The 16,526-nt window shown below is 46.7% G+C and overlaps 1 protein-coding gene across 2 annotated transcripts; it reads right to left on the reverse strand.

Moving 5' to 3' along the window:
• Positions 1–259: 259 nt before the first annotated feature.
• nr1d2a (nuclear receptor subfamily 1, group D, member 2a) lies at positions 260–13,812 on the reverse strand. 2 transcript variants are annotated; one of them, XM_052016354.1, is made up of 8 exons: positions 13,273–13,812; positions 9,765–10,037; positions 9,428–9,516; positions 5,728–5,872; positions 5,023–5,576; positions 4,588–4,773; positions 2,004–2,214; positions 260–1,214 (listed from the first exon to the last, which is right to left on the reverse strand). In XM_052016354.1, the coding sequence occupies exons 1-8, from the start codon at positions 13,295–13,297 to the stop codon at positions 1,018–1,020; spliced, it is 1,680 nt and encodes a 559-aa protein (XP_051872314.1). In that variant the 5' UTR covers positions 13,298–13,812; the 3' UTR covers positions 260–1,017. The 2 variants fall into 2 exon arrangements, with proteins under 2 accessions (XP_051872314.1, XP_051872315.1); XM_052016355.1 differs by lacking the exon at positions 13,273–13,812 and adding an exon at positions 11,273–11,444.
• Between the last annotated feature and the right edge of the window lie 2,714 nt (positions 13,813–16,526).

Consider the following 16,526-nt stretch of genomic DNA (forward strand, 5'->3'; position numbering starts at 1 on the left):
ATCACAAAGAGGGACAGACACAAGAGAACACTAGCGCCTGTAGGTTCCCCTCCAAGTCAAACACCATCCGGACCTGGGTGTTTCGCTGGCCCCAAATCCTGGTACAGCCTTCCCACCAGCACCTGAGGTACCCTCGACAGAAAGATTCCAAAGCCTTCAGGTAGGCAGTTCACCACCAGCTTCAAGGACAATTAGAAAGGCCAATAAATATTGGCCTAGCTAGTGATCCCCAAATCCTGTAAATGAATTAAAAAACCAATGCATTTCAAGCATTGACTTTACTGCACTCATTCACATTCAAAGAGTCATTAAACAAAAAGCACATTTTACAGTAGTCAGAAGACAATATTAAGTTGTTACTCAGGTACAGTAACAGTTGCATTATAAGTACATTAGCTAACATTGTTAATTCTAGATGCAGCATTCGAAGACAAGACACACAAACATGCTGGTTGCAGTATTTTCCTCATGTTTCAAGTTGACTTTCAAACAATAAAGAGTCATCGGTAAGAAAGGTGCACATTGATCACGAACTCCACAAGTTACTGCTAGGCTGTAAAAAATGTTCTTTTTTAAATCAATAATAAGTTAGATCAAGCAGTACAGGTTCATTTAACTGCGATCCTGTGATCCCATTGATATCAAGGCACAGCACCATACAGAGGAACTTGTAAGAGCGCTAAGATTTAGAAAAAAAACATCTTTTCCCATTATTACCAAGTACCAATTTACAATGGAGGCAAAAAAAATTAAGTCACCTTGATCAGTAAATTTTAAACTCAGAATTATATCTATACATTTTCAATGGTCTCAAGTTACATCCATGTTAAAATCTTAAAATATACTTTAATATCTGTATAGTTCTATTTTTGTTATTTGATTATATTACTCCTTTTGTAGCTCAAAAATAATGCAGGAGAAAATGCAAATTTCTATATACATAAATAATGTACACTCATCCACAAAATATATGATATCAACAGGATAAAAACAAAATGTAGAGAATGGTTCATAAATTCAAGGGTGAATTTTGAAGGCCAACAGTTCTTCTGAATGCATATTGTTAAGAGAACGCAGGTCAGGTAATTTCAGCAGGAGTTTTGTAAAGATTGAAGATTCATTTGGGTGATTTTTCATAATTAAGGTTCGGAGTGCTCGAATTAGAGTTTCTTGCAACTGCTCCACTGAGTTAACATTTTTTATTCCTGATCGATCTAGAAAGAAATTAAATTTACAACAAATAAATGAACAATGTTAGATTCACAGCTATTTCCTCCTAGAAAAATTAGTTCAACTAAACTGTGATTTATAAATGACTTATTAATGCAGAGTGAATACCACGCAGTGCAAGAAGACATCCAAATATCAATGGATAACAGCAACACAACATAAAAACCGCAAGAAACTGCAGAGTTGTGGACACAGCTCAGCACATCACGGAAACCAGCCTCCCCTCCATGGACTCTGTTTACACTTCTCACTGCCTCGGTAAAGCAGCCGACATAATCAAAGACCCCACCCACGCCGCACATTCTCTCTTCTCCCCTCTCCCATTAGGCAGAAGGTATAAAAGCCTGAAAGCACGTACCACCAAGCTCAAGGACAGCTTCTATCCCATTGTTACAAGACGACTGAATAATACCCTAGCACGATAAGATGGGACTCTCGATCTCACAAACTACCTTGTTATGACCTTGCACCTTATTGTCTACCTGCACTGCACTTTCTCTGTAACACTTTATTCTGCATTCTGTTCTTGTTTTACCTTGTACTATCTCAATGCACTGTTGTAATGAAATGATCTATATGAACTGTATTGCAAGACAAGTTTTTTTGCTGTACCTTGGTACATGTAACAATAATAAACCAATTTACCAATTTTTTTTATTTTTGAAGAGTTTTATTGCTGATCTGGTTTAAATTTCTGATTCAGAACTTACACAACCAGAATAAGGTAGTGGTGACAGTGTATATGTATAAAGACAATTCACAAATTCTCTTACCAGCTGACACCAGGACAACTGCTGTGAATAAGCTCATCTCCTCCTCACCAAGACGCAGGGCACTGAGTTTTTCACTAAACTCAAACATGGATATCAACAGATCTCCAGCCCCCAGCAATTGCAGCTCTTCCATCCCGTAACTCTTTCCACTCAGAAATGTGACTGTCCGGTCATGGACATCAAAGAGAGCTGCAAAACGCACCATTAACACCTGCCAATGACAGAAATAGGCATTCATCAGAACATCATTCAGAAAGAGACCAAAGAACTGATTGTGGACTTCAGGAAGAGGAAGTCAGGAGAACACACACCAGTCCTCATTGAGGAGTCAACAGTGGAAAGGGTGAGCAGCTTCAAACTCCTGGTCATCAACATGTCGGAGGATCTATCTTGGGCCCAACACATTGATGCAATCACAAAGGCAGCACACCAGCGGTTCTACTTTGTTAGGAGTTTGAGGAGATTTGGTCACCACAGACTCTTGCAAATTTCTATAAATGTATGGTGGAGAGCATTCTGACTGGTTGCATCACAGCCTGGTATGGAGGCTCCAATGCACAGGATGGCAAGAGGCTGCAGAGGGTTGTAGACTCAGCCAGCTCCATCACGGGTACAACCCTCCCCACCATCCAGGACATCTTCAAGAGGCAGTACCTCAAGAAGGCGGCATCCATCATGAAGGACCCTCACCATCTGGGACATGGCCACTTCTCGTTACTACCATCGGGGAGGAGGTACAGGAGCCTAAAGACCCACACAACGGTTCAGGAACAGCTTCTTCCCCTCCGCCATCAGATCTCTAAATGGTCCATGAACACTATCTCGTTATTCCTTTTTTTGTTTACTCTATTTATTTTGTAATTTATAGATTTTTAGGTCTTTGCACTGTACTGCTGCCGCAAAACAACAAATTTCACCTCATATCAGTGATAACAATTCTGATTCTGGATAAAATGTACACCAACGATAAAAAGGCCATCAGATTACACTCAGACCATTTTCCCCAACCAAAAAAAAGCACAGCATCAGAAATGACTAACAAAGACTAGCTTTTGTCAGGTTTGGCACCATTTCTTGCTCCTTGCATGTCAGAAGCACTGAGGGAGTAAAACATTTTTTCCACCATCAGTTCCTAGGCAATGGGATCCACCAGATATAATGGAGGAACAGAGACCAGCAATAATAGCAAACAGTTTTTAAAATTCTGATTTTATTTTTTACTGGTGACCTACTATCACCTTCATGCTCCAGAAGACTGACAGTATTGCCAAAGGGCACTTCAGTCGGAATCATTGTGGCTCAGGAAGCCATTAACCTCCACACAGAGCAATCTGGTCAGTCGCATTCCCTTACTCGATCCCTGTTGTGTGACAAGTTTATTGCTCTCAAGTACCTATCCAATTTCTTTTAGAAATCATTGATCGCCTCTGCTCCCACCTCTCTCTCTCAGGTGGAAAGTTCCAAGTCTCCGACACTCACCGCATGAAGATATTCTTCCTCACATTTCTCCTGCGTTGCTGGCCCAAGTCTTAAATGTGTCATTCAGTCGTCGTATCATCGGCTCATAGGAACAGCTCAGTTTTGTCTACCTTATCTAAACTAATCAGAATCACCTCAACCAGATCTCCTCACAACTTCCTTTGATTCAAGGAGAACTCAGCCTCAACCCTTAGTTAAAATCCCTCCTCTTTGGATCCATTCTGCAAACCTCCTCCCTCTTCCTACACTCCAATAAAACATACATATTTCTAACAAAACTTCCTGAACCCACCAGTCCCTGCAACGATTGCCATGGGGCAAAGCAAGATGCCAGAATGATTGGGATGATACTGAGAAACACTGGCTTGATTCACAAATTCCTGTCCTTTTCCCCAGTTACAACCCAGCCTTTTGAGGGAAGGATGCTCTCACATTCTTCCAATAAGCACCATCCTGGATCTTAGAGAGGTGAGGGAATAGCTCACAGAAACTCCTTGCTGCTCTTCTAGTGATCTACCAACTTCTAACCTTCCATTCTAAGTAGACATCCACACCTTCCCATCTGCTGACCGGAAACTGATGGAGAAGACTCAGAAATTAAAACTGACAGAGAGAAAAAAAAATCACAAATTTATATTCTTGTAGAATCTACAACCACCTCCTCCTCCAAGCTAAAATAAAGATGCTGAACCACACTGACTACAGGAAGCCCAGATCTGGTTCCTACTAATTTAACCACTCTCAGAGGATGACATTGTGATTGTTACATCTGGGTCCCAGCACCATAGTTTAAGAGGGAGGGAAATACAATATCATCCTTGTTATTGGCTAGTCATCTCATAGCTCCTCTCAAGCAGGGTCAGGATTGTACTTAGCCGTGACTTCAACTCCCAGTATAACAATCCAACACTGTGGTACTGGTTGGGAATGAACTGGCCAGTGAAATCAGTACCTCACACACCTTCAACAGAAAATTTAAATGGAGCAGATATAATACACATTAATCAAAACCACTATTTACTCTTCTCAGACCATTATAATTCCCAATCCTTTTGGGAACTGCTGCCAAACAGTATTTAAAAATAGGGTTACCTTTTGTACATACCTCAAATGTTCCAGCTTTAAGCAAACTAACTTGGTCATGCTGTGATAAATCTTGGAATCCTGGAATACGTTTTGCAAACTCTACCACCTCTCTAACTGCAGGGGTAAAGCTCATGGAAAATTCTTCCCAGATTTCCTGCTCCGATTTATCAGGATTTACATAAGGGGACATACTCATTGGGCACACCTGTCAAAACAACCACACACAAAATAATAACCTGGATGATAGCAAGAAATAGAGGTTTTAACTGAAATATCTATTCAAAACAAGAGCATGCTGATATTTAATGGGAATTTTAAGCTTTAATTGTGAAACATAACAATATTGATAAGCATTTTACTTTATCTTCATATAAAGCTCTCAAATGAGCAAACATTTAACAATCATTCCACAGTGGAAGTACAACCACTTGCTCAATAACAATGGCATATTTACCAGATGCGTTCTCCTCTCTGTGGCCCAGGAGTGTTTATTTGGGTCACTGCTTCGAGAAAACCCATCTTCTGCGAATACTTTTTGCATATATCCACTGGGAACAGAGTGACACTGCCTGCTCACTCTCTCTGTGCGACCATCTGGACAAACTATATGCTTATTAATCTTATTCGTGATGCAGACTTTGTCATGATTTACATTATTGAAACAGTGGATTTCATTAACCCCACTTATTGGATGTCCAGTCACCCACTTGTCACCTACATTTCTCTGAGAATTTTCTGAATTCTGAAGCTGCATCACTTTCAGCATTTTGTCTGGCTTCTCTTGGGTACTCGAGAAAGTTTCTTTGAGGGCTCTTGACACTGTACCGATTACTTCATCCTCTCCATTCTGAGGTATCTCAGTCTGCAGCGGAGAGGAACTTTCCTCACATGATACATCCGACTGCACGTAACCATTCAGCTGATTATTCACCATGTTTTTCATTGCACTTTGCATTTCAATCAACATTCTCTGCTTCTCACGCTTAGGAATGCGTCCAAATCGAACAGCTGTAAAACAGTACACAATGGTTTTCAACATACAAGTTGAATATCTGAGCTCAAATCACAAAATCTTTCAACAGTTGGGAATATGGTAATATCTGATTATGTCTGCAGTTCTGTAACACTGTAATAAGATCCTTCTCAACTGTAACAGTACCATCTCGGGACATGCCCACAGCCAGACATTTCTTAAAGCGACACTGTTGACACCGGTTCCTATTCATCCTCATTATGGAACAGTTCTCATTTTTCAGGCATTTCTTGTACTGAATATTCTGCTGAATGCTCCTTCTGAAAAATCCCTGCAAGGACAAAGAAGAATATTCAATCTAATCCAAATCTGATAAAATAAAGCAATATATTTACATTTGTCCAAACATTACACTTCAGACAAACTGCACTGCCAGTCAGTTTGTGCTACTTTAGAACCATCACTAATGTTACAACATTGAGGGACAGCTACCTTCAGCTACACAAGACTAACTGCATAATTTTTGTTAATAAAGCATTGTGATGGACATGAAACAACTTTTTTTTCTAAAACTTTGTACATCTGGAGTGGTAAACTCTTGATTCCCCTGCCCTGAGGAAGATAGATCCAAGACTCAAACCACAGAAAACACTGCACCCCATCTCTGTTTTAAATAGGCAACCAACTATTTTTTTTAAAATCGTGATCTTCTCCTTCTGCATTCTCCCACAAAACACCCTTTCCACATCCAACTTGTCAAAACTCTTCAGAACCTACAGCAAAACTCTGTTAACATGACACCCTTGGGACTTCGGTGGTGCCACACTGGCAGATTTTATAGTCATAGTCACAGAGCAATACCGGACAGACACAGGCCTTTCAGCCTAACCAGTCCATACTGACCACATATTTTTGCGTTCAGCCCATGTCCCTCCAGGCCCCTCCCCTCCATGTACCTATCCAAGTGCTTCTTAAATGACACTGTTGTACCTGCCTCACCCACTTCCTCTGGCAGCTCGTTCCATATACTCACCACCCTCTGTGTGAAACAGTTGCGTCTCTGCTCCCTTTTAGATCTTTCCCCTCTCACTCTAAACCTATGCCCCTAGTTCTGGACTCCCCTACCCTGGGGAAAAGACTGTTACCATCCACCTTATCTATGCCTCTCAGAATTTTAAACATTTCTCAGGTCGCCCCTCATTCTCCTACGTTCCAAGGAATAGACCCAGCCTGGCCAACCTCTCCCTGTGCTCAGGCCCTCTAGTCCTGGCAATATCCTGGTAAATCTTTCCTGCACTCTTTCCAGTTTAATCAGGTCTTTCCTATAACAGGGTGACCAAAACTGTACACAGTACTCCAAGTGTGGCCTCACCAACAACTTGTACAACTGCAACATAATGTCCCAATTCCCATACTCAATGCCCTGACCGATGATTTTCTAGACTATTGATGTTATTCCAATTAATACTTCAATATAATTTTAGTTTGATTTTTTTTTACGTATGTTACATAGTATCATAAATTTTGCAGCAAGTTTTAAGACAGTGCAGGAACCACGGCCCTCATGAATTGAAGAGAGTGCAGGAAACCGGAGCCTGGTGATCCCAGTGCCAAACTACTCAGGATTTCTGAACAAATTGAATAGTGAATTATCGGAGTTGAAAAACACGGTGATGCTGGAGGAACTCAGCAGGCCAGGCAGCATCCATGGAGAAAAGCAGGTTTCTGGTCAGGATCCTTTTAAGGGTCCTAACCTGAAACATTGTCCACCTGCTTTTCTCCACGGATGCTGCCTGGCCTGCTGAGTTCTTCCAGCATCACCGTGTTTTTCATCTAGATTCCAGCATCAGCAGTCCTTTGTTTCTCTAGAATTATTGGAGTTGTACTGTAATAAGTTTCAATTTAGGAGAGAGAGCATAAGTAGAGAGTTCCATTACTTGGACCCAGCAACAATGAAACCCATGATGCATTTTCAAAGCAGCATGGTGTAGGATTCAGAAGGGAGCATGCAGGTGGTGGCGCTCCCAAGCACCCACTGCCCTTGTCCTTTGAGGTGCTGGGGGTCATGGGTTGGAGAGATGCAGTTGGAGTGGCACAATGTATTTTGTGAACAGCACACACTGTAGCTACTGTGCACTAGCAGAGGAGGGAATGGCTGTTGTGGCGGATCGGGTACCAATCACAGTTGCTTTGCCTTTGACAATGTTGACCTTCCTGAGAGTTACTGGGAGCAGCACTCACCCAAGCAAACGGAGCGTATTCTATCGTGCTCCTGACATCCAGCCTCTGATTTATTTATGTACCTGTGTGGCTGGCTAGTCCAATCAAGTACTTTGTCCACTGTGACTTCTCTATATGAATGGTGGGGTACAGACAATGACAACACCATTGAACGTCAAGGGTAGAAGGTTATACTCTCTCTCTCTCACTGGAGAAGGTCAGCAGTTGGCACTTGGATTGAACCTGGGTCTCTAGAGCTGTGAGACAGCAGCTCTATCAGCAGCAGTGCCATGGGGGTGCACACATCCTGCAGGGGCATCCCATAGCTAGGATGATTGACATCCAGCCACCACAATCATTTTCCTTTATGCAAGATATGAACTGGTATTGGTTTATTATTGTCACATGTACCAAAGTACAGTGAAAAACTTGTCTTGCATACCGTCTATACAGATCAATTCATTACACAGTGCATTGAGGTAGTACAAGGTAAAACAATAAGAGGGCAGAATAAAGTGTTACAGTTACAGAGAAAGTGCAGTGCAGGCAGACAATAAGGTGCAAGGTCATAACAAGGTATATTGTGTGGTCAAGAGTCCACCTTATCGTACTAGTGAACCATTCAATAGTCATAATGCGGGATAGAAGCTGTCCTTGAGCCTGGTGGTACGTTCTTTCTGGCTTTTGTTTTTTCCTGCCTGATTTTTGGTGGGGGGGGGGGGGAGGGAGGGGGTGGAAAGAGAAGAGAGAATGTCTGGGGTGGGTGGGGTCTTTGATTACTTTGGCTGCTTTACTGAGGCAGCGAGAAGTGTAGACAGAGTCCATGGAGGGGAAGGTGGTTTCTGTGATGTGCTGAGCTGTGTCCACAACTCTCTGCAGACTCTCAATGTGGTGTTTTCCCTTTGATGTCTACACATCAAGTCTCACAGCCACAGATAATGCTGGCACAAGGAAAACAACTTGTCAGTTTCAATCAAATATCCTTCCTCTGCTAGCACAAGCATTCTTCCAGACTGAACATCACTTTGGAGGCAGACTGGGAGAACTCCCCATCCTTGTACAGGGAACTTCCATGTCTGTCACTAAGACTGATTTGGGAGTACCCTGCATCATATTCTGTAACACTACCCCAGTGCTCAGTGAAAACAAGCAAGAGATCGATCAGCTTCAAACTGGGCATTCACAAGGCACTGTGGGCTAATTAATTAACTGAACTCATGACATGGTCTCTCTCTCTCTCTCTCAGCCCCTATGGCAGATGACCAACCCCTGCTTAATGACAAGTTCAAACAAGCAGCAACAGGCTAAACCACCAAACTGTTAATACAACAATATGCAAAAGCACATTGAAAGACAGATAGGCAAATCCACAACTTACCAGCAATAATTTCCTAATGAAACTACAGTGAGTGTAGGTCCTCTTAGCCAACAGAACATAATTTCACAACCCTTTTATAGTAAGTCACAGCTGGTCAACAAGCTGAAGTACAACCACCACATTACTTTTATATTAATACATTATGATTCTGGGTGCAGCACACATAGGAAGAAGAACATGAAAGCATGCCATAGAAACCCTTCAGATTAGTACTTTATTCAATTTTGCAATAAAGATCTGGATATTATCCAGATTACCTCAAGTTCACAGCATTTGACTTTGGCTTACCTTGCAACCTTCACATGCATGGACACCATAGTGGAATCCTGATGCCATATCTCCACAGACTTTACACAGTAGGATCATCCCATTTATTTCTAAAAGAAAAACACGAGTTGCAACTTATCAGAAGCTAAGTAAAGCTTGTACTCATCCATCTTTAATCAAATATACTACTTTGGCCTATTTTAATTCATTCACAGGATGTGGGCACCACAGGCAATGTCAGTATTTGCTCTCCACCCACTACATCTCTTGAGAAGATGATAGTGAGCTTCCTACTTGTACAATTATTACAGTGGAGAAAAGAAAATAATAATTCTCAACTCAAATTGTGTAAACTTACTAGTGATGCTACTGGTACTTTTGTTCACGGCACCCGAGCTCGATCCATCCCTTTTGGCAGAACACACAAGCTGAGCATTGTTGGAACTTCCTGGTTTCAGACTACAGTTTTCAGAAAGCATGTCACTGAGGTTGATATGATTATCAGAAACAAAGCTGTTGGGTGAGGACGGAACTGGAGATGAGGTTGACTGGAAACTGTTCTCAGAACTATCACTATGATAGGAGGATGGACTACAACTGGAGCTCGAACTGATGTATGTAATGACACCACCTGCATTAAAACAAAGTATAATGGGGTATAATTAAAAAAAACAACTGCACACTGCCACTACTTAAGATTATTTTTGTCTTAGAAGTGTCATAAATGTTTCCCCTCCACATAGTTACAGTGACATTGCACCCTTGCTTTTTGATCCACTTGTCTGCTCACAGAGGAAAGCGTGCAACTTATTCTTTACCAACTGCTGACTCTATAACCATCATATTGTGCAGTTTCAAATGCAGTTTGCTTCATTATAAACAAAAACAGAAAATGCTGGAAAAACTCAGGTCAGGCAGCATCTGCGTAGAGACCCTTCGTCAGAACCGTACCACCAACAACTCATGACACAGACCCTGAGGCTTAATGTGCTGACAAGAGTCCCCATTAAACCAATTTAATCCATGAGACAGTCCTTTTGTTTCAAGGCCATTCGGTTCTTGAACCGACCAGCAAAACCGAATCACTAGTTTAGCAACACTATGACCACTTTGATCAATTTGCACTAAAATGGACTTTGTTTTTTGTTCTAGTTGTTCTTTCTTGTAAAAAATTGCATATAATTCATGTTTTTCTTGTGAATGCTGCTTATCTGATGCTATGTGCCTGCGATGCTGCTGTAGGTAAGTTTTTCATTGCACCTGTGCACACATGTGCATGTGACAATAAACTCAACTTGTAAACGTCCCTCCCCCAACTTTTCTCCTACTGAATGCTAACTTGCATCTATTTCCCAGTTCTGATAAAGGGTTGCAGAGCCGAAACGTTGACTACCTCTCTCTGTGCAGACACCACCAGGCCCACTGACCCTCTCCAACCATTTATTTGTTTAGGGTTTCCAGCATTTCCTTTTTTTAAAAAAAATCTTCATAGTAAATTCCTTCATGTCCATGCCAATGCACTGAAAGTCATTGCCAAGATAGAAATATTTGCAGCAGGAAAATCTGATAATTTCCTCCACCTAGATCCCATAATCAAACAAAGCCAATAAATACGTGGTCAGGAATGACAGCTTGAAAGTTTATTTAAAAGTTTGTGTGCCTTGCTCCAGACTCCAGCATCTGCAGTCTCCTGTGTCACCACATTATTTAACCATTCGACATCGCCACAAGCTGTACCACTTTAATTGTTGCAGCTCACATCAGTACATGAGGCAAGCAAACGACAACCCTTGGAGGGCTGGTCCTGATGAAGGGTCTCAACCCGAAATGTTGGCTGTTTACTTCCCTCCACAGATGCTGCCTGACCTGCTGAGTTCCTCCAGCATTTTGTGTGTTGCTCCAGATTTCCAGAATCCCGAGTCTCCTTTAATGGCTGGGGCTATACATTTTTGCTGCAAAATTATAATGCATTGCAGCGAAATTATGAAGAATACATTATAATTCTGCTGCAATGTGTGGCATTTTGCTACAATGCATTCACAACCACATGCTGTTCCTTTGCTACAGGCGGCGCTCGGTGCACAGGAGGCGGCGAACCGCAGCCCCCGGTGCTGGGTGCCCCGGGGAGGGAGGGGGGGGGGGGGGGAAGGGGAGAGCCGGTGCCCCGGGGAGGGAGGGGGGGGGGGGAGGGGAGAGCCGGTGCCCCGGGGAGGGAGGGGGGGGGGGGGAGGGGAGAGCCGGTGCCCCGGGGAGGGAGGGGGGGGGGGGGGGAGGGGAGAGCCGGTGCCCCGGGGAGGGAGGGGGGGGGGGGGAGGGGAGAGCCGGTGCCCCGGGGAGGGAGGGGGGGGGGGGGGAGGGGAGAGCCGGTGCCCCGGGGAGGGAGGGGGGGGGGGGGGGGGGGGGCCGGTGCCCCGGGGAGGGGGGGGGGGGGGGAGGGGAGAGCCGGTGCCCCGGGGAGGGAGGGGGGGGGGGGAGAGAGCCGGTGCCCCGGGGAGGGAGGGGGGGGGGGGAGAGCCGGTGCCCCGGGGAGGGAGGGGGGGGGAGGGGAGAGCCGGTGCCCCGGGGAGGGAGGGGAGAGCCGGTGCCCCGGGGAGGGAGGGGGGGGGAGGGGAGGGGAGGGCCGGTGCCCCGGGGAGGGAGGGGAGGGGGAGGGGAGAGCCGGTGCCCCGGGGAGGGAGGGGGGGGGGGGGAGGGGAGAGCCGGTGCCCCGGGGAGGGAGGGGGGGGGGGGGGGAGGGGAGAGCCGGTGCCCCGGGGAGGGAGGGGGGGGGGGAGGGGAGAGCCGGTGCCCCGGGGAGGGAGGGGGGGGGAGGGGGGGGGAGGGCCGGTGCCCCGGGGAGGGGGGGGGGGGGGGAGGGGAGAGCCGGTGCCCCGGGGAGGGGGGGGGAGGGGAGAGCCGGTGCCCCGGGGAGGGAGGGGAGGGGGAGGGGAGAGCCGGTGCCCCGGGGAGGGAGGGGAGGGGGAGGGGAGAGCCGGTGCCCCGGGGAGGGAGGGGAGAGCCGGTGCCCCGGGGAGGGAGGGGGGGGGGGAGGGGAGAGCCGGTGCCCCGGGGAGGGAGGGGGGGGGGGAGGGGAGAGCCGGTGCCCCGGGGAGGGAGGGGAGAGCCGGTGCCCCGGGGAGGGAGGGGGGGGGGGAGGGGAGAGCCGGTGCCCCGGGGAGGGAGGGGGGGGGGCAGAAAGTGGGTCACACCCACCCCGCGCGCCTCCCCGGTCACGTGCGGCGGGGGCGGGGGCGGGGCCGTTCCATTTCCCTCCCCCCCCCCCCCTTCACCGTGGCGCCACAGGGCCGCCCCGCCCGCTCGGCCAATGGCAGCCCGCGCCGGCGGCGGCGTAAACACAGGGCGCACGTGGGCAGCGCGGGCAGGTCCACGTGAGGGGCCGCCGACCGACCGTTGCCGCCGCCGCCGCCCCGCCCCCCCCGACCGTTCCCGCCCCCACCGCCCGCCGACGGTTCCCGCCGCATGAAGACGGTCCCTCCCGCACACCCGGCCATTGTACCAGCGTGCGGCTCCACGCCGACCTCCATGACGTGAGGCGGCTGTGTTGCAGCAGCGGTGCGCAAACACCGCACATTGCAAATAAATAAATAAACGGTGCAAAAAAAAATATAAAGAGGCGACGCTCAGAAATCAGGGAAGAACCTCGTAAACCTCCAGTAACTATCCCTCCGCCTTAAACTGGAACACGTTTTACTTCAGATAAATGCCTTTTGCTTCGAGTAAATACGTTTCGCTTTGTTTTTTTTTGTTCGAGAAATAACCGGAATTCAGAGCCCGGCGAAGCCCCAAGGCGGGACCGGCGGCAACTTTCCCTTCTGTTCCGATTTACGCCCGCGGGATAAAGGCAAATAACCAGCGATAACGTTTACCTGCGCCGCTGCCGTCCATTTCCATGAGGAGGGGAGAGATCCTCCGCCCGGTGTGTGAGGTGAGGGGAGGGGAGGGGAGTGGGATCCTGCCTCCCCTCAGCGCCGGCCGTCGACGGCTCCCCTCCTTCCCGCCCTCCTAGTGTGGCGGGCGGGCGGCCGTGCCTTCCCTCACGGTCGGACGGCGAGGCGACCTGGGGGTAGGGTGGAGGGGGGGGGGGGGGTGGTTTGCTGCTGCTGCTGCTGCTGCTGCTGTGGGTGAGGCGTGTGACCCAGTTAATGCCGGCTCCTCCTCCTCCCACCCCCGCCCCGGGCTCTCCCTCTGCCCCACTGACACACTTTCCAGCGCCGAGTTCAACCCAAGCCAGGCCCCCGGGCCGTGCACGACCAGGAGAGTAAAACCAGACAACTGCAGCCCAAACTGTGCTGGTTATTGCGCTGGATTCTGCACAGCATCGGGTTTGTTATCACTGACTCCGCTGACGTGAAATTTCTTGTTAAAATGAGTGCTTTCAGAGTGGGCGGGGTGGCTCAGGTTTATTATCACTGACATGTGACGTGAAATTTGTTGTTTTGTGGCAGCAAAGGCGTGAAATGACTATAAATTACGAAATAAATACATACTGCAATTTAAAAAACCCAGTGATAATGAGGTGGTGTTCATGGACTGTTCAGAGGGGAAGAAGCTGTTCCTGAATCAATGAGTGTGGGTCTTCTCCTTAATGCTGACAACATTTCAGAAAGGGGTTTATCATCACTGATTAAAATGACATGAAATTTGTTGTTTTGCAGCAGCAGTACAGTGCAAAGACATTAAAATTACTATAAATTGTAAAATAAATAGTGCAAAAAAGGGAATAACAAGGTATTTTGATGTTTGTCTATAGTTTTGTTTTAACTTTATTTACAAATAATACAATTACAGTGATAATTTTGAAGATTTATTTTTTTAAACGTCTATAACCCAATGTCATCAGCTTAAAATTGGAATTGGTTTATTATCGTCACTTGTACCGAGGTACAGTGAAAAACTCGCCTTGCCTACCGATCGTACAGGTCAATTCATTACACAGTGCATTGAGGTAGTACAGGGTAAAACAATGCAGAATGCAGAGTAAAGTGTCACAGCTACAAAGAAAGTGCAGTGCAGGTAGGCAAATAAGCTGCAAGGTCATAATGAGGTAGATTGTGAGGTCAAGAGTCCATCTTATCGTACTGGTAATTTAATAGTCATATAACAGGACAGAAGCTGTCCTTGGGCCTGGTGGTTCGTGCTCTCAGGCTTTTGTATTTTGTGCCTACTGGGAGAGGAGCAAAGAGAGAATGTCTGGGGTGGGTGGGGTCTTTGATTATGCTGGCTGCTTTACCGAGGCAGTGACAAGTGTAGACAGAGTCCTTGGAGGCGAGGCTAGTTTCCGTGATGTGCTGCGCTGTGTCCACAACTCTCTGCGGTTTCTTGCAGTCACGGGCAGAACAGTTGCCATACGAGACTGTGATGTATCCAGATAGGATGCTTTCTATGGTGCATCGATAAAAGTTGGTGAGTGTCAAAGGCGACAAGCCAAATTTCTTTAGCCTCCTGAGGGAGTAGAGGCGCTGGTGACCTTTCTTGGCCGTGGTATCTACGTGATTTGACCAGGACAGGCTGTTGGTGATGTTCACTCCTGGGAACTTGAAGCTCTCAACCCTCTCAGCCTCAGCACCATTGATGTAGACAGGTGCATGTGCACCGACCACATCCTCTTTTGTTTTGCTGACGTTGAGGGAAAGGTTGTTGTCATGACACCATGTCACTAGGCTCTCTATCTCCTTCCTGTACTCCGACTGATCATTATTTGAGATACGGCCCACTGCGGTGATATCATCTGCAAACTTGTGGAAGGAGTTAGAGCAGAATCTGGCCACGCAGTCATGAGTGTATAGGGGGTAGAGTAGGGGGCAGAGGATGCAGCCTTGTGGGGCACTAGTGTTGAGAATAATCGTGCAGTAGGTATTGCTGCCTATCCTTACTGATTGCAGTCTGTTGGTCAGGAAGTCAAGGATCCAGTTGCAGAGGGAAGTGTTAAGTCCCAGGTCTCGGAATTTGGTGATGAGTTTCCTTGGAATTGATGTATTGAAGGCTGAGCTGTAGTCATTAAACAATAGTCTAACGTAGGTGCCTTTACTGTCCAGTTGCTCCAGAGATGAGTGTAGGGAGATGGCGTCCGCAGTAGACCTGTTCCAGCAATAGGCGAATTGCAGTGGGTCGAGGTTTTCTGGGAGGCTGGAGTTAATGTGTGCCCTGACCAGCCTCCCGAAGCACTTCATGGTGGTGGACGTCAGAGCCACCGGGCAGTAGTCATTAAGGCACATTACCTTGTTTTTCTTAAGTACCAGGATGATAGTGGTCTTCTCAAAGCAGATGGGAATCTCAGATTGAAGCAGGGTTAAAAATGTCTGCAAATACCCCACCAGCTGATCTGCGCAGGATCTGAGGACACAGCCAGGGACACCATCCAGGTCAGATGCTTTCCGTGGGTTCACTCTCTGAAAGACTGATCTTACGTCCTCAACGGTGACCATGGGTTCAGGTGCATTGGAGGTTGTCGGGGTAGGTGGTGACCCTTCTGTTCAAAACATTCACAGAGTGCATTAAGCTCATCGGGAAGGGATGCGCTGTTGTTGACTAGACTGCCTGACTTTGTTTTGTAGCCTGTTGTAGCACGTAAGCCCTGCCACAACTGATGGCTGGTCTGGGACTCGATTTTGGACTGATATTGTCTCTTGGCATCTCCGATAGCTTTACAGAGTTCGTATCTCGATTTCTTGTGAAGGTCAGGGTCACCTGATTTGAATGCTGCCGTCCTGGACTTCAGTAGGGAGTGGATCTCCCGGTTCATCCATGGTTTCCAATTTGGGAACACCCGGATTGTCCTCTTTGGTACACAGTCAACACACTTGCTGATAAAGTCTGTGATGGTGGTGACATACTCATCTAGGCTGGCAGCTGAGTCTTTGAACATGGACCAGTCCACTGACTTAAAGCAGTCGCATAGAAGCTCATCTGTTTCCTCAGACCAGCACTGTACAATTTTCTGTACTGGATCCTCCCGATCAGAAGTCCCAATCAATATCATTCATTTATTGATATACTGTATCTAACCATTCAAAATCAGTCACATAGCATGGATCGTATTCAGTCAATTTTTAATAGAGAACTGCAAAACATTGCAGATGAACTCAGCTGCTTGGATACTATATAAATCAGTAAGGTGAAT

The sequence above is a fragment of the Pristis pectinata genome, chromosome 5 (assembly GCF_009764475.1).
Source record: "Pristis pectinata isolate sPriPec2 chromosome 5, sPriPec2.1.pri, whole genome shotgun sequence".
Classification (NCBI taxonomy): Eukaryota; Metazoa; Chordata; class Chondrichthyes; order Rhinopristiformes; family Pristidae; genus Pristis; species Pristis pectinata.